General features: G+C 42.0%; 1 protein-coding gene across 3 annotated transcripts in view; it reads right to left on the bottom strand.

Moving 5' to 3' along the window:
* The window catches only part of LOC128600047 (raftlin), a 77,379-nt gene that overhangs the window by 31,964 nt on the left and 19,380 nt on the right, over nucleotides 1-26,035 (bottom strand). For all 3 annotated transcript variants that reach the window (XM_053612189.1, XM_053612191.1, XM_053612190.1), the window contains exon 3: nucleotides 8,201-8,378. In XM_053612189.1, coding sequence (XP_053468164.1) covers nucleotides 8,201-8,378 — 178 coding nt within the window. The remainder of the gene's footprint in view (nucleotides 1-8,200; nucleotides 8,379-26,035) is intronic.

Genomic DNA, 26,035 nt, shown 5'->3' with positions numbered 1-26,035 from the left:
TCATTCCCCAGAAGGAAAACTCGCTATAATCTCTGGGTAAAATTTCTTTCTCTGCGCTTCTCCCTTCACTGAGAAAGCTATTAGCAAGCTAATGAATATTAATGAAATTAGTGGTCTGATTTATGAATATTAATGACCAGTGGGCGGTGTCTGTGAAAACAGACTGTGAGTTTACAAAGCAGAAAATAACACTCTGTTACAATTTATTACATACGTTCGGGTTTTTTTTTTAGCGTGTTTAATGATACAAAAATGCCTGAAAATAATAAGATATACGACCTAATATCTAATACGCGGTAAAGTTTTTGGAAGGGCAGCTGGCTTCATGAAGAATGGGGAAGAAATAACCAAATGAAAGTGTTTACGTATGTACAAATCACTGTCTATTAGCGTATATTTCTTGTCATATAAGACAGGGAGATGCATTTTATACTTATCATATTGTACATTTTGCATTCTGCTCCACCCCTTAAAGGAAATTTACACCATTTTGAACTCTTGTATTCGAACGTAGTCGATCAGCCGTGACTTGTTTTTTATTTAAAGTGTGTTGCTTTAGTCTTGCACTGGAGCTATGAGGCTAATGAAACTAACAGCATAGCTAAATTTAGAACAACAACAGCAACAAAAAAAAAAAAACACAACCACAATATTACAGCGCAAAAAGCAACACTAAAAAGTTTTCGTTCAGCTCCGCAATTTTACGTTCGTCATACGTAATCGATTTACGTTGCAAATCTCACGTGTGGGCGGGGCTTAACAGCGATTTACTCTCATTGGCTAGAGAGGTTAAACTTGCGTTGGCAGTTGAGTACAAAAAAACCGTGTAGTGTGAAATGACTTGCTGGCTACGTTAAATTCGTAGCTCTAGCGCAACACGTTCAGGGTGAATGTTTTTCAACAAACAAGCTTTTGTTTGAGGTATTGTTGAACATTGTATACATTTCTATCATTTTTCCCTTCAGAGCTATTGGTTTAAGATCGATCTAAACAATTGTGCGTTGATTTCAAGCTAACATGGAATAGCTGCGTGAGAATCCTGTTGGGTTCATGTTCTCACTGCAAAATCTTTGTTTGTGTATTCATTAGATCTGGAAAGAAAACCTTAGATGTGGAAAGGCAGCCTCGCCTCAGCACCGGCTCCAAATAAGCAGAAAGAAGCTTCGCCTGTCCAAAACAAACATATTGCAACACTTGTGCATGTATTTCTTCATTCCATGTAGTTCACGGTGAAATCATAATGCATGCAGGATTAGCCTCGAGAGCTCATGGCATCTGGAAATGACGAATCGACGTGGGTCGCGCATAAATCATGGCAAGCATTAACACACACACACACACACACACATACACACAAACATACAAACAACAGCGTGTGTAATTTTAGAACTTATATAACTTTTATTTCAGGTGTTTCTGAAATGTACAATTATGCCATATAGAGCTCACACCCACCCTCCATACTGTTGACACCAGAGACACTTCTGAGCTCCTCACTTCTTCCTTTTCCTATGTGTCAGTTTGTGTGTGTGTGTGTGTGTGTGTGTGTGTGTGTGTGTGTGTGTGTCTGTGTGTGGAGGCAGGAGCAGGTTTGAGCGTGTGTCAAGGGACTCACATGGCGACATGAGGGAAGCTGTATGTAGGCAGCAGATGGCTGTGTGTCGTCAGGAGGCGCAAATATGTGCCTGCAGTATGCGTCCGTGTGTGTGTGTGTGTGTGTGTGTGTGTGTGTGTGTGTGTCTGTATCAAGCCAAGCGCTGTGCCCGAGGTGAGTCTGGTTCCTGCTGGGCTGTGTAGAAGGAATAGCCATACTGGTGGGTTGAATTCTCTGTGGTGTCTATCTCTCCCTCACACACACACACACACACACACACACACTTTCAGATTCAAATATCTTGCCTCATAGAAATCGTGTCTGGAACCCTTATTTCCTCTAATTTTCTGAACATGGCTAATAATGAAATCTGATGGTGGATGAACTCATTTGCCCAGCGCTAGCCAGCACTTACTAGCTTTCATCTGTATTATCATTTCCCCTTCCCCTTTAAGCTGCTTTGGATCTAATATCAGCTTTATTTATGTCATGTGAAGTAGACCCCCCCCCCCCCCCCCCGAAATTCTTCAATTGTGGACTTTATGACTTTGCCTTATTTAGTGAGCTAAGATGAGGTAAATGCTAAGCTGTAAATGCTTAAGCTGTGTTGAATGTTGACACCACACAAGTTATGGTTTAGCCTACCTACATTGCTAGAGACACCATTTTTGCTAACCATTATTATCCAGTAGCAAGGGTAAGGGGGTAATTCCTATGTTCCCTAGATTTATTAATTAATATCCTGTGTTCATTATGTGCCATATAAATCTGGGGAATATAGGACCCTGGGGACGTAGAAACGCTATGTCCTCAGGTAAGTAACAAGTAACTAGCTTGTCATTAGCAACTGTTTTCTTGACTGAGTAACAGGGTAGAGCAGATAAATGCTGTCCCACACAATCTATATCCTCAGTATCCATCAGATTAGGATAATCTTGTCAGTTATCTAGGCTATTAATCCACAAAGTTCCAGAAAAAACAACAACAACAACAGAAGAGATAGAGAAAAAAAACAACAACAACAGCCCAGGCACTGGGTGTGCATGATTGGAGGTGTGGCTTTGGTAAAGGGGTGGGGCTTTTGCATTTGTTTGGAACTTTTTGGAGTATTGCTAGAAAATTTGCTGACTACACCTTTAATCCTAAATTGCGTGCAAACGTAGGCGGAGAATTTTACAAAGCATGATTTGTTCCCGCTAGAGGACACCATCGCCTTTAAGGGAGCTAGTTTGTAGGCAGCACATATGTTGACTTGTGTTTGATTCAGTTTTCACTGGTAATCACAGCTGGATCGCACCGTTGGCAAAAGTCAGCCTGTGGATGTGTGTGTGTGTGTGTTTTTGCCTATAGGACTCTTAGTGATAATATCAGATAGACACCAGAGGCGGTGTTTCCGTGTCTTGTGGCAGCATCCTGTTCATGTGTACGAGCGTGTGTCCCTCTGTGTGTGTGTGACCGCATTGCCATGACAACACTGTCACTTTGAATCCACTGAATGTGTGTTTCACAATCTTTCATCAGTGCATTAATTATGTAGCACAGCCTATTTGCCCAACCATGAATAATATTCTGCGAGCAGATCGCCCTTAATGGGATCCCCCGTCGCACCTCTCCCAGAGCGCAGCGCACTACAATTTCCCAATGATCTTGAATAAATTACCCTGCATTCCCCACTGAAGTGGAACAGCGTATAAAAAAAAAAGGAACCCGGAGACCTCAGATGGTTGACATTTGAAATTAGAAAAGGCACCAGCCACTCACTCGCGCTCTCTCTCTCTCTCTCGCTCTCTCTGAGTTATCCATTATGTCCTGACTAATGTTCAGCCTATGATATTTGAAACATTAATGTTCCGGTCAAGGCGGCCATGTTGTTTACCTGCCTGTAGGTTGTGAGACAGGTGGGCTGATGGATTGGAGCTGCGGTGTGTAGGCAGCAGGAGTGAACTGTAACGCACAGTGGTTTAGCGGTGAAGCTAATACACACAGGGGAGAACTGGACTGGAGCAACACACATGTTCTGAATGCTAAAAGCCTCATATCCAGCTAGCAGCGCTAACACGCTAACAGGTTGTCCTGCTACTTCTTGTTTCTGTCCATTTTTTTCACATCTTGTTGAAACTTTCTTTTCTTTTATCACCCTTTTTTCCACTTACACTTAATTCTCTTGGGGCGGATGTGGATCAGGTGGTAGAGCGGGTTGTGCACTAATCGTAGGGTTGGCGGTTCGATTCCCGGCCCACGTGACTCCACATGCTGAAGTGTCCTTGGGCAAGACGCTGAACCCCAAGTTGCTTTCGATGGCACGCTAGTGCCTTGGGAGCTCTACAGCCATTGGTGTGTGTGTGTGTGTGTGTGAATGGGTGAATAAGACACAGTGTAAAGTGCTTTGTAGAACCGCTAAGGTTAAAAAAGTGCTATATAAGTGCAGACCATTTATCTTTTTACTTTTCTTATAATTTCTTCCTCTTCTCGTATCTCGTTAAAAAAAAAATTCTATTTTTTTTTATTGTCTCTTTCTCTCTCTCTCTCTTTTTTTTATTTTATTTTTTCTCTTCTTTACTTCTCTTTTCATTACTTTTCTTTTCTGCTCTTTACTCTCTTTTCTTTTCGTTGCATTAGACCTCTAATGGTCTTCTCATCTCACACACTTCATTTCTCCTTCACTTTCCCCCCTCTCTTTCTTTCTATTTGTTTATCTCACTCTCTACTTTCTTTTTTATTTCCTTCTCTCTCACCCCCCCCCCCCCCCCGACCCGCCTTATTTTCTTACTAATAATTGATGAGAACCATTCATAATACAATTTTCATATTCTTTTCCTCTTATCTTACACTTTTTCCTGTTTACTCTTTGGTCTTTCTCTTCTCTTCTCTTTGTCAGTGGTATAAATAGAAAGATTTTGGGAGGTTTTGTCTTCTCTGTCTGTACTGTCCCTTCATCTCTCAATGTCGTTTAGAGAACTTGAGCAATGCCGTGCCGTGTTTCACGTCTCATCGTTTTTTTTCTCCTTCAGATTTTTCCCCTACGGCTGCTGTTGATGTGAGTGACTGTCTCCACGGTGACGGATGTTGGCGATAAACAGGACAGCTTGGCCACAAACAATCAAAAGATGAGAAACCTTCACCCTCCCGTTCTCCATTTTCCCCTCCTCTCTCTCTCTCTCTCTCTCTCTCTCTCTCTCTCTTTCTCTCTCACTCAGGCATGCACATTTAAACTCCAACCTCTCCAAACCCTCTCTCTCCCCATCTGCCTCTCGCTCTCCATCCCTCTTTCTCTGAACGCATCTCTCCTGTCACCCGTCTACTGCACATTTTTCATGCATGAAGGAGCGAATGTGTTTCAGGTGTCAAGGCCTGAGAGGTGTGAACATGTGTGCACTTCTGCATGGAAGTTAAATGAGCGTGATGGTCACCAGAATATCGATGGACAAGTGCAAGCCATAAAGCATATACACTGCTCCTCCTGAAGGGAAAAATACACCCTCAGGGGAAATAGAAGCATGAAGAGTATCATCACATATATTAAAGTATCAGACGGATTCTTTCATGTAGACACGCCTGATTCATCCCAGTCAACTCAGGACTGAGTGTCAGATGCTTGTGTGTGAGGAATGTGCAGCTCGGACCCCTGCTGTGCCTGTAAAGTCAGAGGGATTTCTGGAATTTAGTGAGTTTAACTGCCCCCGAGGTCCAGCAGAGAGACAAGAAATGTTTTAGAGCTTTAGGTATGAGAAAGGGTGGATAAAGGACAATGTGGTATCTGTAAAGCAGTGTTGTGAGATAGAGGTGAATTATATCTGTAACCATGACAGCAAACCAAATACTACAGCAAACCAAAATGAACAAATAAACTTGCCTTAGTTGATGTAGAATATTCTGAAAGATGCTCACTCTAGAGTCACACCTCTTTTCAGTGACTGACAGGCATAAATGCCACACTTCCTTCAGTGTGACTGACAGCCACAAAGGCCACACCTACGTCATTGTGACTGACAGCCACAAAGGCCACACCTACCTCATTGTGACTGACAGCCACAAAGGCCACACCTACCTCATTGTGACTGACAGCCACAAAGGCCACACCTACGTCATTGTGACTGACAGCCACAAAGGCCACACCTACCTCATTGTGACTGACAGCCACAAAGGCCACACCTACGTCATTGTGACTGACAGCCACAAAGGCCACACCTACCTCATTGTGACTGACAGCCACAAAGGCCACACCTACGTCATTGTGACTGACAGCCATAAAGGCCACACCTACGTCATTGTGACTGACTGCCACAAAGGCCACACCTACTTCATTGTGACTGACAGCCATAAAGGCCACACCTCCTTCAGTGTAACTGAATCTGACAGGCATAAAAGCCACACCTTCTTCAGTGTGACTGACAGCCACAAAGGCCACACCTACGTCATTGTGACTGACAGCCACAAAGGCCACACCTACGTCATTGTGACTGACAGCCACAAAGGCCACACCTACGTCATTGTGACTGACAGCCACAAAGGCCACACTTACGTCATTGTGACTGAAAGCCATAAAGGCCACACCTCCTTCAGTGTAACTGAATCTGACAGGCATAAAAGCCACACCTCCTTCAGTGTGCCTGATAGGCATAAAAGCCACACCTCCTTCAGTGTGACTGATAGGCATAAAAGCCACACCTCCTTCAGTGTGACTGAATCTGACAGATACAGAGGCTGTTACTCCTTTTGACCAATATGTACACAAGCTAACACATCCTTCACCAGGACTAACATAAAGGCCTCATCTCCTTCAGTGTGACTCCCAGGCACAGAGGCCACACCTCCTTCATAAGCACCGACAGGCACAGAAGCCACACTTTCATGTTGGACGTTTTCTAGTCCTTCTGAATCTTACTTTCTTAAGTGGGACACGCAGGGCCACTCCTCCTTTGCTGGGACTGCCAGGCACAGAGGCCACCAATATTGATATAATAGTGAACAAGTGTAAGCGACATTGTATATTTAGTGGTCTTGTTAGTAATACTAGTGTTATTGGCATTCTTTTGTTTACGTGTTTTATAGCTGTTACCGCCTTAGAATTGCTTCAGCAGAACTGTAAATAAAAACAATGAAAGCAATAAAGCAGACTTTAATGGGAGAGACAGAGAGAGCGAGAGAGAGAGAGAGACATTGAAGCTGTAAAACATAGACTGAAGCTTAGGCATAGGCGCCTCTCCACCTCTCCTCAGGGGAATCGCTGTCTATTCTCAGAGATCAAGACAAGCTCCTGAGCTCCTGAAGCCTGATGTATTGCTCTCTCTCTCTCTCCCTCTCTCTCTTACACTCACACTCACACACACAAATGACAAATGGACTTGAGATTGATAGGAACAATGTAGAAACATTAACTCTCTGCCCTTTGGGCAGTTCAATGAAGGCTTTTTATTTTTGGTGGTTTGGCTACACAGCCTACAGCTTAGGTCTTCTGTCATTTGTGCCCTACCATGAAGACTTCTGCCTTTATTTTTATTTATTTTTTTCTATTTCTGTGAAGTCTATCTACCTTTCTGGTAGTTTCGTGAGGAGCTGATGTATGTTGCTTGCCTGTTAGGCACTTTTGTGAGGACTGCTTGACTTTTGGAACCTTATACGGGGACTGCTTGACTTTCGGGGCACTTTTTGTGAGTACTGCTTGTCTTTTAGGAACTTCTGTGGAACATTTTTGCCTTCTGGGCATCTCTATGAAGCTGGCCTACCATCTGGGCACTAATGATGATCACGCTGCATGCTGCATGGAAATGGACTGTATAGCTACAGCAAGCAGTGGAACGAGGATCAGGAAACATTAGCTGATGTTGTACGTTGACTCTGTAGCTGGTCATGGATGTGCAACACAGATGACAGCGACTGATGCTCCATTACTGAAGCAAAAAACCCGATGTAAATAGAAACATAATAATACCCTCGCGTACAAACACACACAAATGTACACAGTCACACAGTGTAAATGCTGGCTTTGCTTAGTTACTGACAGCTGTGTGGGAGTTCTGGCCAGTGACTTGACTTTCACTGTGCCTGTCTAGTTGGATACACTCCACTTCTGGACACACACACCACACACACACACACACACACGGGACTCCAGGCTGCAGCCAGCAGAGCTGAGAGCAGGGGGTGGATGTGACTTTGAGTGGTGACTGCTGCTTGCCAGTGGATTAGAGCCCAGCTCTTCAGCGGGCACACACTCGCTCCCTCTCTTTCTCGCAACTCATCAATGATACTGCCATGTACAATGAACTGGAGGCACTAATTCTAATAGAAAGTGTTCAAATTTAAAATAACTTTCTTCTGGTTTGTTGCAGAATTATGATGACACTACTAGGAGAACAGTCTGGGTTTTGTCCTGGCTTTCCCACCATCACTCCCTCACACACACATATACACATATTGTAAATTGAAGCAACTTCTTTCCACTCACCCATGACATTTTGTGAGGAACGCCAACCTTTTCAGAAGTTTGGTTAGAAGCGCTCTCTTTTTCGAAGTTAAGTAAGAGCTGGATATCTCTCGGTCAGACAAGTTTGTCGGACAGATCTTGTGTAGCTTTCGTGGAGTCCTACCGTTCGGTTTGCCTACCTTTCGGGCACTTTGCTGAGCACCGCTCGATATAGCTGTCGCTGGACGCTGGCGAGATCCGGGCCGCACGGGTGGACGAAGGGATGGACTGCTATGAGGACAAAGCCCTGCTGGTATAGATCTTGTAGCTGGGATGGCAGCTCCCGTACCGAGGACAAGCACAGGGTCGAGGTCACATCTGCCAGAGGACACAGAGAGCAAGAAAGAGGTGAGATGACTTTATTCGGAGTGGTCGGACGGCTAGAATTGCCGGCGTAACCCACACAGGGATGAACACTGAAGGTTAATTGGCTGCATTCCAGTTCGGAAACAACTTACTGTCCTTAGTCTCATTAAAGTCAGAAAATCGCTGATGCTTGGATAAATAAACGGCGTACTGGATTTTCACAAATAAATTCATTCGTATCCAGCTTGATAAATTAGGCCTTTAGTCTTCGGTCCTGCTCTACAAGCTATGACTCAACAACATATTAAAAACCGCTAACAATAAAACCTGTGGTTTGTACTACACAAGGTTTCCACCTTGTCATTTCAAGCAATCCTTTAAGTAGAACCAATTCGTTTATGTGAATGACACTTGAGTAATTAAGGACGGTGTCTAAATATATGCGTTCCTCATACTTGTAGGTGTAGCTCTTGAATTATTTATGAATTATTGATGCACCTTCAATAGTATGAAGTAACACACTGTTTATTTATTTATTTTTTCTCTCCAAATTGTAATCAGAAAGACTCAGGAGAGTCTAACACAGCTATTTTTATTCGTACTGTGAAGCTTGCACTGCGTTGTTCATGCACGATGCAACAGGGAAAAAAAAAATAGCAATTGTTTTAGCTATTAGAAGCATGCTGGTGGCTTTCTACCCATTCCTATGATTTAATGGGTCTGGATGAAAATCCAATTAAACATGATTGTTTAGCTCGACGTGAGGTGGGAGCCTTTTAAACCGGGGCACTGAAAGCTTCTCGGCAGGGCAGACGAGGCCAATCACGCACCCTCTTCTGGCATTAATGAGGTAGGTTTGATAGACTGACCTGATATTGTGAAAGGGATGGTGGGGAGGTGAGAGACTTGCTCGCTCTCCTGTGCTTTTGTTTTTTTTTTTTGTTTTTTTTTTAACCAAAGCCTCGTCTCAATCTAAAGCGAAAGAGACAAGGCATGAGAAAACATCAGACAGAAAGTGTCAGAGCCACCCAGCTGTGCAACAACACGTACACGAAGCCCGTCAAAGAGCATAATCGTAGACAGGCGTATGCTAATGAGAAAGACAAACATAGATAGAGGTGGAGACAGAAAGAATGAAAGATTCAGCGGGTCAAGGCTTTGGCAAGCCGACTACTTTCAGGGCATCATTCCAAAAAACGGTGGCATTTTAAAGTCCAAACAGCTGGCCGAGATGAGGTTTTTCCAAGAGCAATACACAAAGAGACAAGTTAGCCGATATTAAATGGGGAGCTAAAATCTAATAGACAGCCCGACCAAACGTTTGTGGTCACCTGATCATCACAGCCATGTGTGGTTCTATCAAAGTTGAAAGCACACAATTGTATAGAATGTCTTGTACAGCATGCACACTCTAGTATTATAATTTCCCTTCACTGAAACTAAGAGGCCCAAACCTGTTCCAGCATGAGCTCCATGAAGACACGGTTTGCCTAAGCTGGAGTGGAAGATCTCGAGCGTCCTGTGCAGAACCCTGACCTCAACCCCACTGAACACCTTTGGGATGAACTGGAACTGGAGTCTCCTCACCCAGCATCAGTAGTAACGGATCTCACTAATGATCGTTTTGGTGATTGAACACAAATCCCCACAGCCACACTCCAAAATCTAGTGGAAAGCCTTCCCAGAAGAATGGAGGTAATTATAACAGTACAGCGGGAAGGAATCTGGAACGTCATGTTCAAAATGCACACATGGGTGTCATGGTTATGTGTCCACAAACTTTTGCCCGTATAGTGTCATTCTATGGATACCAATGACAACGAGTCAACTGTAAAGTTTGAGCAATGCATCATACCGTTAGGTCTGATCAACACACATACATAAAGGCAGATTAGCGGATGCATCTGTGGTTTGTGATCTTTTTTAGGTATCTCAAATCTCAGATAGTGCTCTAATAATAGCGTTCATGCCATGTTTCCTGTGAACACCAAAACGGTTCAACAGAAAAGCTGCCATTTCAAATCATTTTGTTCAAACAAACAAACAAACACTAAGCGTACAGTTCTGTCCTCTGTCTTTTGTTGTGTAATCTTTACTTTGATTGGACATTGTGTACTTTCGTATATCTACTTTTGGTTTCTCGTCCAGTGGCATTTTGGGAAAAAAGGATGATAGAGTAAATGATAAATCTCCTTCTTCATCATTATACCCATGACTGAATTCCACATGTACCTTCTCAATCGCTCGCGATGACATGTTATGGATTTGTCTGTGATAGGAGGCGTGTCACTCTGTATAATTACATGACATGACTGTCACTGTATGAATCTACAGTCTGGGCTAGAAAGAAATCAGTCCCAGGCTTGCTAGCTGCTTAGTCTTAGGACTGTTGGTGATGCTGTTGCTGTGGTTTCTACAAAAGTCCAAAATAATCTGCTTTAAAATGATCGTTAACAGCAAATAATGTGATGCCAAAAGAGAACGATAATAGTCTTATTATTTTTGAAAGAGAAGGCAGATTTATCCCTGCTCGCCTCTTTAGAACTGTTGGTCCCTGCATCCTTGCATATTTCCTTTGTTACAGTTATTATGCAGATTATTATGGAAATTCTTTACTACTACTCCATTCAAGTTCAATTCTGTATCATTAGAAAAGCTTTAACCTTGTTAGCCTTTCAATCTTGTTAGCCTAGCCCCTCACAGAGGACCTAACCTTTTTTTTTTTTTTTTTTTTTTAAAGCTGATTACCGCTAATTGCTTCGACTGCCACTGTGAGACTTCATGGCTAATGACCATTAAGTTCAAACCAGCTGGTCAACAAAAATAGGAAGTCAAAAGTTCTCTGGTCATATCTTTCCAAATGGAGGCCATAAGGTCAAGGGTAAACCTTCCATCCTTTCTCCAGCCTTCCCATATTGTGTTTGTCTGAATGCTCTTTATGTGATGAGACCAAGATGGCAGGTAATCATATCACAGAAATGCCCCCTTTGCTTAGAACATCAATTTCACATCCATTCTCTCTTCCAATGATCGTCCATGCAATATAGGATGAAGTGAGGCATATAAAAGAGTGTAATGGTAGAAAGAATGGAAGAGGAAGGGAAAAAAAGAGCTCATCCCAGCAGGATCTCAGTCCTCGGTGTCCATTTTCAGGCTCCATTGTGTAAGCGAATTGGAAGTGAGAGCGTTCCCTTCAGGCAAATTGCTGGCGATCTCAAAATCATGCTGGATTTCTCAGTCGACTCTGTGCTCTCTATGAAAAAATATGATGTCCACCAGATAGAGATAAAAATGGAAGGAATGGGGCTCAATCACACACGCGGTGAAAAATCTTTCTCCCTTTAGTATAATTAATTCCACTCTGTTTGATTTGATTTGACTTTTTGGCTTGCCAAAACTGAGAGTCCCCAGAGGTAGTGTGCTGTGTTTGCCCTTCCCGGAGTCGGAGGATATTAACTCGCTCTACAGTTACTGCTCTAGCACCTCGTCCACCCCAACACACACACACACATTGGGAGGAATAAATAAGGAATGGTTTTCATTACATGCCACTGGGAAAACAGCCATGGGGTACTCGCTTTAGTTAGCCTTAATCGCAGTGAGAACTCCCACAAAAGCACTACGGCCCATTCTCTAGTCTGGTTTTTTTTTTTTTTTAAACTAAATATATCATGCTAATCACCACTGGGAAGGGTAAATTGGGCTATTAGCAAACAGGATAAAGACAGTTTTGCAAGTCAACACACTCCTCCATGACATTTCAGATGAGTCAATAAATGGCAATAAGGTCAGGCCTGTCGTAATACTTTGTTTGGGGAGAAAAAAACATTTGGCTTAGATTTAATAATTAAGACCGGGTCTTAGTAAAATTTTATTACCTTACAAATTGCCTGCCACGGAATAATAATGCTGACCGGTGTAACCTTTGCCCAGAGACACAATACTGAAAAAAAGTAAATTACCACGGCAGTTTCTAGTCATACCCTGGAGACTATTAATAAGAAATGTAATTATTTCTTCATTTACTTTTACATGCTATGCATTGAAGTGGAGCGGGAAAATTGCTTGAGGCAAAAAGGACAAAACTAGTTTGGATTTTTTTTTTCCCTTCAGTTTTAATTTTCTGAATATTGGCTTTCCTCATTCTGCAAGTCCCATAACCTCTCTGGGGTTTAACTTACAAGTTTACGTTAACAAATAAACATCACTCACTTTTTTTCAGCCAGACTTTCACTATCCATCTGATTGCTAGCCTGTGTGCTCGGGTCGGATCCGTGTGTGCACGCTATTAACCCTGATCCAAACCAAACTCCCCAGAGTCCTTATATCCATGGCTTGAATGAGTAATTACGGTATGATTGAGTCTGATATAAAGGGGGAGTTTGGGAGTGACAGAATAACACAAGAAGATGAGATGCTAACATGCTTAACTGGTTTATTCTCAACTAGACTATTAATTCATTTTTATAGCATAAATCCATTTTATTACCAGTGAGTATCTGCCACCTGTGGAAGGTAAATGTGGCTAGATGGTCTTTATGATTAATTTTACGGCTGGCAATAACAGATTACGGCTGGCGATAACAGATTCAACACAGGCGAACGAGTCGCGATGGAATTATGTTACAGTGTATAAAAATATGATAAGACCAAAAATCCAGTGGCACATCTGGTCTTCAATCAATCTAAACTAGCGCTTCCCAAATCAGTCCTTAGGGACAAACCAGATGGTCTATGTTTTTGCTCTTTTTCAGGATCCAAGACACTTGTACCAGGTATTCTTCTTGCTTCTTGATTGCTTGGTTTAGGGGTTGTGAGATGGGAAAGAGTAAAACAGGGCTTCTGAGGACTGGTTTGGGAAGCACTGGTTTCCTGTAACAGCTTGCATCGAGCTCAAATCCCTGGTGTTTGTGCTGTCAGAGTAAGCCCTTTCACTTAGCTACTTAAAGTCATTCATTAGGGCCTATATTCCCATCGTGATCACTATGATCTGTGAGTGAACGGAGCCTGGTGATGCCACCACCAGATTACCTTTAGATGACCAGATTCTTCTCATTTCTCACTGGTTCTGCAGTGGTGCGATAAATTGCCCAGATTTGACAGAGTTATTTTGAGAACACTTGACATTGATGCAGAAACCCCAAAACCTCCAATACATAGTAATCTTAAAATGACAACTTTGGTCAATTGAGGGATCAGTTGGTCAATTAGGGAATCATTTGCTTAAGTTGCTGGTCAGTTTGAAGATCAGTTGCTCAAGTCTCTGGTCAGTTTGCGGGTCAGTTGGTCAAGACTCTGGTCAGTTTGGGTATCAGTAGCTTAAGTCTCTGGCCAGATTGGGGATAAGTTTCTTAAATCTCTGGCCTCTGCCTCTGGGGAGAAGTTGGTGGAAACGTCCGACCGGTAAAATATAGCCTTGTAGTATTTGCATCACTGCTTCTTTAATAACTAAATGCTTGGATTACATTCTTAACCCATAAGATGCTTTGAATATGAATCTCAGATCGTGAGGACAACAGAATTTAATATGATATATGGGAGCTGGTTGTGAAATAGGCCTCGGTCATACAGTAATGGTGTAGTACTATGTGTGTACAGTGAGTTCTTATCATTAGTAGTCATTGCTCATTGTGGGCATATGAGCCTGGGAGCACTGCTGCACACGTTAATTACCTCACTAATAACCCTCCGTGAGAGCAGCCTGCTGGGGCCATGGTGCCTTGTGTTAGGTTTCTGCTCTGTTTCTTCGGCGCTTAGTTCACCCTTGTGTATAGATTTTGGTCCAAAAGAACTAATAGCAGTCCATCTAAGTGCCTGATTTTCAGAGCTATTTCCCGACCACGGTCAGGGATCAGAGGAGCTTTATTTTCTCCCAGGTTTCTAGCTGCTCAGGGGTAATTCCTACTTTAATTCAGCCTGCATCGCAGGGAGTCTTGCTGCAAGCACAATGGCATTTATTGGCTCTTCCAATGCTGAGTCTGAATGGAAAAATAAAGGAAGGACCTCTGGAGTGGTGGCTGAGGCCCAAGCGTACAGAATACGAGACCGCACTACCTTGTATCCGGCTCAATCTTGCACAGAATTTGTAAGCGAGTAAGATGTGAATTCTGACATTCATCGATCTTATTTTGCGAGTGCGAGGTTTGATTTAGTATTCTTAACCCCTGTTTCCCAACAGGAAGAACACTCAAAATGTGGCCAAGGACAGGTTTTATATATGGGTTATTGCAGTCAGTTGATAGGACTTTGAGAATGTCCAACAGCCGGGTTCGATGCGCTAACACCAGTTGGTTTTTATACTTTGAATCAAAATGTTGCTCTCTTTGAGGGTTTAAAATGACCAGGACAGGGCGATAAAGTAAATCAGAATAAGTCCTATCCATTTTTAAAGCTCTGGTCAGAACCGAGTATTTTTGTCCTCTTTGGTGTTTAACGCACTCAGTGATATGATGATCTTATGAGTGCAGCTTTAGGCAATGGGTGGAGAAACATGTCCTCGTTCTAATGGAATGTCACTTCACTGAAATGCATTATGCTCATTAAGTCGGCCATTTCAGCCTCGGCCCTTTTTCCCTACGTTGAAAGCACAGAGGGACGAAGAATAAAAATAACACAGAAATGTATTTAATCACAACCACTTATACAGCAAGAATTCCATTAAAACGCTTTACGCCAACTAGAACAAGGACCGCTCCATCCTACCCAAAAGCCTCTTTTCAGATGATTCAGATGCACAAATGAATTCCCTGACCAATTCGGCTGGCTTTCAACCGTTCTACAATTATTTACATTGTCTATGTTCTTTTCTTTGTGTCTGCTTTCCATGATCAAGTCTGTCCTAAATGTAGTGCTATGTGGACACGTTTTTTTTTTCTTTCGCTTTAATTGTACAATTCCACCGACCTGCTGCATAAGTGTGTGGCCGACATTGAAAGATGATTTCCTTTCTGATTGGGTGCATTCAAAGAAATGACAACCCACTTTACCGGCACTCTCACGCAGGCAGTGTGTACACCTGGTGATTGGAGAAAACAGGGCCTCTTTTGTCTCATCACCAGTTAACACACAAAAACATGACACTTTCCGGAGTAATTACACCATGTCAAGTGTTTATTCGCCGGGCATGGCGTGCACTATTGGCACTATCAGACTCGTTCCAGTTCTGCGGGGAATTAGTGCTGGATCCAGATGTCATTGCAGAACTAATGGCGTAATCAGTACTGCAATCAGGCTGATACTGTTCAAGCTGAAAAAGATGATTAGTTTAATGCTGGACCGTCTTCTCCTGGACAATCTTCAGCTGGGTGTTGGGTTTATTTATTCACATTATTTATTTATTTAATCACATTAGCTGTCGCCGGCCTGTGTATCTCTATAGTTCACGTGTAACATTAGACGTTTGATTCGAATTTAGGTTAGGATGCTCTTGTGTAGGTAACTACCACCTGCATTCTATATATCTATATATTTCCATATATCTATATTCTATATATCTCCTGTCAACTCTCCGCAGCCTGGGCATCACCGGAACGGTTCTATCTAAATAATCAACAACAGGGTTGTATGATAAAGCAGAGTTACTGTCACCACACTGGTATTTGATTAGTTTCCAATAACTGAATGTCCAGATGTGCTTTATTCCTCTTATACGGCGGCAATTTCTCAACGCTGTTGTACTTTTTATCCATTCATAGTTCAATTGAATGGTGTTGAACATCCGTGAAAAGAGTTGTCCGGTACATTAGAGCAGCCATGAACGGTCGTGTCCTCACCAGATAAGACAAAAATGAATGAACAAATCAACAAATAAATAAATAATAACGCAGCACTTTGTGCTGAAGACTTTCTTGTGTCGGAAAACTTAAAGAAACGGCTTTATGCCTGGCTGATATAAAGAGCTGACACTGGAGACTCCTTCCAACAATTCAACACTTGTTTTTTTAAAAAAAATCTGTTTACGTCTTAACTGTAGAAACGATACTATGTTAGAACGATTGTATTAATATACGTAAACCTGTGATTTGAAGCTGCAATATTGCCAGGACTGTTGTTATTGAAAATGACTCAACAGCTTCTGACCAGTCTGAATAGAGAGCACAACAGCACCAAAAACAATTTGCACCATCTTGCTCCATACAATTAGCATCACAGACCACTCTATCTTTTTTACTGTATGGCACGTCTTACTTGTCGTTTGTAGCGTGCTCATTGATCTCTTGATCTCTTGTAAAGCTTAATGCTAATTCCATGGCTAGCGTTCTTATTAGGAGCTTTATCTCAGAGTCTTCATGAGTCTTCACAGAGCTTATAGTATTCTTCAACCACTCACTTTCTTTCTTCTGAATGCTTCTCGCATTAACCGTCTGTCACAGAAATGTAACACTCCACAGTCTTTTTCTTGATGAGGTCTGACAGCGATGTCGAATTTAATATCCAACCAGTACAGGCAGTGGGAAGAATTTTAAAATTACTTAACAGTCTACATCTATCATGGGGAAAATAAGGTTCCGCTACGGTTCCTCAATATTTATCTAGGTAGGCAAGCTTCCTAAAGGTGGTTCTACTGGTTGGAATCCAAACCTAACCTTTTGTTTTTTCTTTCTTTCTTTTTTTAAAATTTTTAATTTTTTTTACATAGAACGTTAAAGAGGTCCCTCAAAGGAACAGTGGTGCCAGACTGAACGTTTTTTGATGGATTTTAGGATTTGGAAAGAAAGAGTGGTTCCGTGGTCCTCGGGTTTGAACGCTCAAACTTCCAGAAACTAGTGTTAAACCTTAACCACTGTTCAACGCCAGCTCATTTTAATAATCACTCTTAAGCCATGGTTTTATTAATGCAAAACCTCTTATCTGCTATCTGCCTTTTGAAAACCTTTTGAGCGAGGTCGCAGATATTTTGAAATGTGCTGTCAAACGAAGCGAATGGCTAATGGGTGCTTATAAGGACGCCTTTATTTTCCTTTCTCAGAGCCTTCTTTCTAGTGACCTTTTGATAAAATGGGATAGGTGGGATTCTAATGAATATAATGCATCTGGCATAATGTACTTTCACCTAGAATGGCACAAGTAGGACAAGATCGCTCTCCTGCTGCATAATGCTGACAGCCAATGAATAGTTCTAAAAAAAACCCCAAAAAAAACAAATGTAGCCTTAAAAATAGAAAATGTTAAATGTGTATGTCAAAGCATTTGCAATAAAAAAACCAAAACAAAAACGGCAGCCATCTTTGTTCTCATATCCACTTTCACTCACAGTAATCTATTATAAATAGTGATGCATTGATACTGATACTGGTGTCCATTTGCTATTGTGATCATTTACGCCTGCTCCTAAAAAAAGCTAGCTAATGCACTTTGCTGACAATCAACTTGCTAATGTTATAAAGAAAGCATTTCTGGTAGCCCAAGTGCAATGAATAGGTACATGTGCACTTTTCATTACCACACTGAACATAGCTAAATAACATGTTCTGTGATGCCTCTGATTTATACTAAGTAAGTTACTCGTATTGGTATCGTTATTAGGATTGATTATTATCAGTGCATCCGGAGTTATCCGTGAATTGCACGACTCTTTCACTGGCATGAATTCAATCTCATTAGTAGCTTTCTTGGATAAAAAGTTTCAGCTGAATCGATAAATATAAATTGGTGGTATCGGTAAGCCTCTGAAGCCCATTTTTTGGGCCGTACCCAGCTTTGTGTGACATGCCTTTAGTGGAAAATGGGAAAATTTTAAGCTCAAGCCCCCCAGCTATAGCACACCTCACTAACCTCTCCACAATCCTCCACTTCTCCGAGTGTGTGTCACCTCCCTGATCTCCTTCACTTCTCTGCTGTTTGAGTTTCCTCTTTCCTCTCACTTGTGGCCTCTCTGGCCTACACACCAACTTTCCCATGAAGATGGATAGAGCAGGAAGTATTTACTGTGCCCCGGAGGCCCAATCAGACTTTGTGTTAGTAGAACGTCAAGGCTTTACTTAACGCTTCTCGCATACGTTTTCATGCTGCTGCAGATCTTATTGGATCCACCAGCTAGCATCCGCTCTCAAATTTCCAAACACTCTCAGCGTGAGCCTTGGGTATTTGTAAACTCTCACAAATTCTGCGAATTCTCACGAGCTGATCTGTGTGAAAGGTTAGTACAAGTAAATTTCAGAATAGCAACATAGTAATCATAGATTTTCTTACAACCGCTGTTAAAAATTATGGAATCACCACACTTAGAGGACGCTCACCCGGCTTTTTTTTTTTTTTTACCTCGTAGCAAATAAACAATTAAATTAAATTGCTGTAATTAATGGTATATTTTTTTTCCCAGATCAATTAGAGGAAAAATTATGGAATCACTCAATGTTGAGGAAAAAATTGTGGAATCGTCAACAAAAAAACTTTGTTGCTCGTCCTCGGGCTTATATGTGACGGCCTGAATTCTCTGAGGCACGGACTTCACTATTAAAAAACAATATTCTCCATCAAACTGGTTCCAACTAGAGCCTTGTCATGGACTAATTTTAAAAAAAAAAAAATCGGATTGAGATCTGGACTGTTTGCTGGCCGTGCCATTGAGTTGAGATGCCTTTCCTGAAGAAAAACTTTAACACACTTTGCTCTGTGGCAAGATGCATTATCATCCTGAAAAATGGGTGTGCATGGGTTGGCACCCTGTCCAGGGTGTCCCCTGCCTTGTGCCCTGAGTTCCCTGGGATAGGCTCCAGGCTTCCCCGTGACCCTGTGTGAGATAAGCAGTACTTGAAAATGGATGGTTTTATGGATGGAGAATCTGGATTATTATTTTTTTTTAAAAAAATAAAATCATTTTGCAATATAGAAAAAAAAACCCTGTAACTAGTCTGATATACTGTAAATACATGCTTTGATTAAAGATGAAGAAGTTCATTATTTGGCCACTAAGCCAAACCTTTAACTTAAAAGAAAAAAAAAAGAAAAAAAAAAGTTTGTGGTTTGAACATTCATTGTGAAGCACTGCACGGAGAGAGTTAATCCTAAAAGTGCCAGTATTTCCCAGAACCGAATCCTCTGGTGACAAGAAAGCCTCAGAGCCTAATGGAGAGCAGCACGAGTGATTTGTTTTGCAGGTAAAAAAAAGTCTATTAATAGCCACTCTGTGGAATTCAAAAGCGTATTTGCTCGACAGGATATGGCGGACGCCGGGTTTTAGCCCTGTTGCTTGGAGACGCCTCCTGAAAGACAAGCTCGTTTAAATAGGCAGCCTTGTTCATCAGCATCGTTTCTTCCTCTGTAGATGAAAATGGCTGGCTGTCGCTGTGCTTTTGTCGTGCAGCTTATATTACGCCTCTGGAGTTCACAGGCATCACTTTGACGCGTCCTGATTACAGACTTTTTGACATGTGAATTGTTCTTCTTGTTCATAACAGTGCACATTTGTTTCACTTGAGAGTAAAATATGTGCTGTCACTGGTCATAATTGTTGCATCAACATAATGAGGAGCTGTAGCGAAGAGGGCACTGGAAGCTCTGACGCCTAGGTTCTGGACTACTGAGCTGAAGCAGGGCTGGACAAATGATAAATTCATTACTTAGGCAAGTAAAAGATCCGGCGGCCCATGTTTATGGTCACCTGGGAAGATAATAGCGATAGCTAACATGATGTAATAATAAACGGTAAAATAGATAAGTCTGTCCTACTTACAACAAATAAACAAGTAAATAAATAAATCTGCTTGAAAACACACCCACTTCTTGAGTGATGTTGCAAGGACTTGCCAGTGTGGTTGATTTACTGTAATCTATACAAATGGACTTAAAGAATCACTTTGTTTTGCTCAGTAACTCCACCCCTAGCTCCACCCCAGTCATGTGAGATTATCCAATGAAGCAAGGTGAGACTTGAGGTATACATTGAAATCTTTACGGTATCCACGTGGGACATTCAACAGCAGGAGAAACTCACACTTCAGCGCAAAACAAAAGAACCAGACATCAGAGACCATATAGTTCTTGGCTGATTGCGGGGAAAGGGAAATGTTTAAGTTGCTGGGTTTTTATTTACTTATTTATTTTCGCCAATTCCCTACTTTAACAATATATATTAGCATGCCTGATTTATTTCCCTTTCCATTTCACAAACTCCAATCTGTATCATTGAATTAATTTATCATTCCATGTTAACTGACATGGTATTTCCTTTTCTTCCAATCCAGAATCCATGTTATTTAAGAATTTGCGGTCAATAAAGGGAAGCTCTCTGTGGTCATGCCCCCCATCTAACCCTAGCATTCCTTTGTAGTTTAAACAATCCAAGAAAGGTTCACAGAGTCAGTGTAATTACAACCAGAGAGCATGGGAAAGGATTTGTGCTTATGCTTCTTTTTTATTAGGAGATGCTTTGATGCAAAGTGACCAATCCACATACAATCCGACGATCGATTAATAACACATCAGCTATGTGTCAGTGGACGAAAGAACGGGTTGACAGGAAATGCCAAATACTAGACTTCTCTGACCTTTTTATTCGAATAGTTGAGGCAAAATTCTTTACTAATTCGTCACCCCATCGTCGATGCCTTAGTGGCTTTTGCTTTATTCGTTGACGTTACATTTCCTCATTAGGAAGATGTTTGTATGTACAGTGATTTATGAGGCAGAATCTAATCCAAACAGTCGAGCGGTTAGAGTCAGACTTACAGGAATGCTTTGTAGTCTCCATTATAAACTTCTTCACGCTAGTACAAATAGGTCAGGGTATAAGAATGTTAGAGAGGAGTGAGTGCAAGATGTTAGTACAGTGAGAAAAACAATACATGTGGAGTTTTCAGGCTTTCTGTCTGTGGATTTTTCATCCATTTTGCTCCAGAATTTAGTCATCTGCCAATGCCTACCCACTAGCAAGTTCTCCCCTATCATACAATAGCTAGCAACCGTGGAGGGCAATCACATGAAGCCAGCTACTATCTTTTCAAACGAGCACACTTGGAAGAAAAGAACTATTCACCCTCTTCCGAATACATAAGCTATCAGTGATTGACAGAGGAGAGAGGATCACCATCTCTCCCCCCCAACGAGGACAGCCAATTTTGTTCTCCCAGCCACAGAAGACTGGAGCGTCGCCGGGATTCAAGCTAACGATCTTCTGATAATAAGGCAAAGGCTTTTCTGTTGTGCCACTTGAGAGCCCTATGTTCTTGCTTTGAAGAGTGACTCAGCTGTTTGGACAGCCAGGGGACGTTTGCACCACCTTGGCGCAGGAAAGAGAAAAGTCTTGATGCATGTCTTAAGTTTGGTGGGTCAAATCAAACCTTGCAAGCAGCTTGAAGGGAGCATAATGCAGAGTGGTATGGTCTGAAGTTTGCAGGAAATAGCTGAACGGCACAAATAGTCAATTCATGTTCAAAAGATCTTTGTCTGGGGGTGATGAGTCATCAGTATCAGTCAAGAACTTGGTTTCATGAGAACTGGCCTGTTGGACTATGCCTGCAGGTAAAAAAGGTGCCGGCTTCAACAGCAGTGCAAGACCTTGTTTCATCCAGTAGTGGGCAGTGGTGGCTTGGCAGTTAAGGCTCTGGGTTACTGATTGGAAGGTTGGGGGTTCAAGCCCCAGCACTGCCAAGCTGCCGCTGTTGGGCCCTTGAGCAAGGCCCTTAACCCTGTCTGCTGTATCATGGCTGACTTTGCGTTCCTGACATGTTGGGGTATGTGAAGAAAATTATTTCACTGTACGTATGTATATCAGTAAAGACTCATTAACCTGGAGGTACCTTATGGTTCTCTGCTAGGGACTGCAAAGTTATTTCAAAGTGAGTTTAAATCCTACCAAATGGTCCTTGAGCAAGACTTGTGCCAAAATCCTGCCTGGCAAATGAATAAATGTAATGGAAATGAATGATGGAAAAGCTAATAGAGTTAATGCGTTCGTGATGAATTAAGGTCTACGTATAATGGGGTGATGAGTCTTTCAGAATTTTGTCTCAAATGTGAATAAAAGGTCAAGTGGCACCATGGCATTTTGTGCAATGATAGATTAGATGTTCGAAAAAGTTAACCTTTGGGAGCATTTTTTTTTGACAATGTTTTTTTTTTGACAAATGTCAGATATCTGCCTAATTACGCATGTACAGTATGATTAATGTATATAACTATAAGTGCATGAACTTGCACATACACAACAATCAGATAAGGCTCATCCATACGTGCCGTCGAATTTGTAACCGCATAGAACTTAGTCACCGTGGATCAAACAAAGAAAAGGACTGATGTAACATGAGATTCCCAATCGCCACTAGTCTCCTGACAGACGTGCGAAAGCCCCAGAACAACAGGTGGCCGATCGTCATGGAAACAGCTCCACGATCCCGGCGCGGAGACGGATTCCATGGAAACCCTTGCGAGTCCGAAACTCGAGCAAGTTAGGTGTGGAGACATTATGCATTTGTTTGAGAGCTGTAATGCCAGCTTTCATTCATCATGTGAAAAACAAATAGCATTTTAACCAGGTTTTAATGGATTTCGCTTCCCACTCAGCTTCGCTGTCTCTCATTTCCACGTTTCAGGATCCCCGACTGAGAGAGTTGGCTTCGATCCGAGTGGGTAATTTGTCAGTATTTCATGTTGTAACATGAAATCAGTGTTGAATGCACAATAACTGATCAAATGGGGTTGGGTTCGCAGCGAGCAGCCCATCTTTTTTATTGTCAGGCAGGCTTTAAAGACAGAAGATGATCGACTCGAAATGGGGGTGGTGTAAGTGATACTTGTCATTAGAGACCCTACATTTCACGTTTTGAAAAGATTTTTTAATAAAACATGTTGAAGTTGTAAATAAACAGTAAAAGTGGGCCTCTAGGGTGCACTGTATTGGAGTCTGTACTGTACAGTACATTTGTGTATATGTGTGTGTGTGTGTGTGTGTGTGTGTGGGATGGGCTTCCCAGCTGGAACCACACCAGGGCCTCTCATTTCCATTCGTATTCGCATTTATTCACTTGGCAGACACTTTTATCCAAAATGATTTACAAGTGAGGCAGAATTGAGTCCAAATACAAAGCTGTTAAAGGAGCTGACGGTGATGCAGTGCTGCGAAACTGAGTCTCACAAACTGACCAGAAACAACAGAAGAACACTTCGTCAATCTACAAATAATAAATTTGACGAGTCCTTTGCGTTTACACCGTGGCACTGTTGAATTCTCTGAAATCTGACCGGTCAGACGGTGTGAGTATTAATGCACACCGTCTGATATATCATCGCTTCTTCGGGAACGACGAGAACGTTTATGGTGGACGCACCGTACGATCTAAGAGTAAAAGTGTCTAAACGTGACGTTTTCTGTAAGAATACCTTTGTTTAGCCTTTACGGAAGGTGTCAGTAAGGTTGCAGGATCTTGCGCTTACAGGTCTCTCTTGACAAGCTAAACATGTCTTACTAACTTCAAGAGAAAGAAGACAGAAAGGCTGGTGAAGGAATGACTGGTTAGAGCTGCTATTTTGAGCAGATTTGTGATTGTAGCTAGCTAGCACAGCTAGCTTAAATACATTTTAAACAAACTTCAATACATTTTAAACAAAGATGCTGTGTATATGAGTATAGTGGACTGCAGGCGGTACATTTTTATGACCGGTACTACTGTTTTTCATTGAAACAAACAAAACAAAACACTGGACAATCCACCATCATAAGAGACAACAGTAGCAGTTGCTACAGGAGACAAACTACTACCGAGTTGCTGCTTTGTTACTAAACATTAACTAAATAGAATGCTAAATTCCGAGCAGAATATGACGGGTTAGTCACGATGAACTCTTAGTCGACTATTTCTTATTTACTGTACTTTGTACTTTTTCAGGGGGGCATGATGACCTAACGGTTAGCGTGTCTGCCTTGCATCTACAGGGTTAGGGGTTCGAATCCCTGCTATACCCTGTGTGCAGAGTTCTCTTTCCCTCGGGTACTCTGGTTTCCTCCACTGTAAGGTGATTGGCATTTCTAAATTTGTGAGTGTTTGTGTGATTGTGCTTTGCGATGGGTTCAGACTCCATCTAGGGTGTCCCCCAACTTGTACCCAAAGTTCCCTGGGATAGGCTCCAGAATCTCCTGTGACCCTGTATCGGATAAGCAGGAAGGAAAATGGATTTTCCAGTATTTTTCCAAGAAAAATACTTTCTCCACCCTCGATATAATTCATTTGCTCTCGAAACGCTTGCTAAAAATATTGCAAGCTCAAAAAGTGATGGAGAAGGGAAGAATGAAAAGAAAAAAAAAAATAGAAAGAAAGAAAAAAAAAAGCAGCTGTCATGCTGATTAGCTTAGTTTCACAATACAAGTGACTATGAGGCTAGGACCACAAATAGCATTTCCTTTTTTCTTCTTTCCTACGGGCAGTTGGAGAGAACGCGTAGGCCACTTTATGTGTGAAAATAACATTTACGTCTCATATGGACAATTGGAGAGAGACACAGAGGGAGAGACAGAGAGGGATACAATAAGACTTTTGTTAAATTTCACCCACAGATTTGAGAGATTGCATTTCCACACAATCGAAAAAACGTCACGTCGGATAAAAGAGGAAAAGGACAATGAGAGACATCAGGGATGTATCACCGATCAGCGGTTTCTGGATCTCTTTCTCTCTCAGAGACAAGAACAGATGCTCAGATGTTAAACACAAGCCCGGTAATGACAGCCAGCGCTGAAGGCAAACACCCCTGAGCAGCGACATGAACCAAACCAGACTCATCGAGTCCCTGCCAGGAAAATCTAATCAGACGACGAACCATTCAAACTCCCACTGAAAAAAAACAGGGGGGGGAAACGTTTAGACATGTAAGCGCGCCACATCGAGCGCAGGGCCGAACTGAGGTACCGCGAAAGAAAAAATAAATAATAAAAAGTACCCCAGACACAGGAAGGAGGCAGAGAATTTCCTCCTGAGCTAAAGCGCAGTTCAGTGAGCTGAGCTTTGACACCGTGGGAGGAAGGAACTTTGCACAGATCTGCGTTTCCTGTTGACAGGAGCTGTCATAGTGCGCACGCTCAGCTTTTCTGACATGTATAAGAGAAATCTGGCGCTAGTTTCATATCTCATATCGAACCTCTCAAGAAGCTGACAGTCGTCTCGTGGCGCTATCACTCAAGCTGACCTGAACTCACGGCACACGTCAGTAAACAAATCTATTTACAAGCTGGAGCTAGAACTCTGGGAAAGGGATGCCGTGTCGTGCCGTGTACAGTGATATAACGTCGTTAGCGTGATTGAATGCAACGATTGTCGCTGTTTAAGTCATGAGGCCGCTGGGTCGAATCACATGTCAGACCAGACGCAGTTCTAATGCTTAAACCGATCTAGATTTTCGACGTAGATATGGAAAAGATAAGCAGGCCGTCGAGTTGCATCGTGGGTGATGTCGGAAAGCGTTAACCCGTGTCAGAATACCACAAGTAGGTTGATAAAAGAGGTCAAAAATTCATTACAAAATAAATGTTGGACGCCGTTGAAGAATTATAAAGATGATGTAAGTCTTTCAGGATGGATTTTCTCCTTCGCATGACGCTAAGAGAGGATCTAAGTCTAATCTTAGTTTTGCCGTTAGCCTTGGAGCTCCAGGACAAAACTAAAATGAAATATCTGACACCCTACATGTCTTGGCTGATCGATTATAATTGGGATAGATGGAAAATTGCAAAGTTCTAC

This window comes from Ictalurus furcatus, chromosome 23, assembly GCF_023375685.1.
Source record: "Ictalurus furcatus strain D&B chromosome 23, Billie_1.0, whole genome shotgun sequence".
Taxonomy (NCBI): domain Eukaryota; kingdom Metazoa; phylum Chordata; class Actinopteri; order Siluriformes; family Ictaluridae; genus Ictalurus; species Ictalurus furcatus.
The sequence above is the reverse complement of the archived record's forward strand: the minus strand, read 5'-3'. Positions and strand labels throughout refer to the sequence as shown.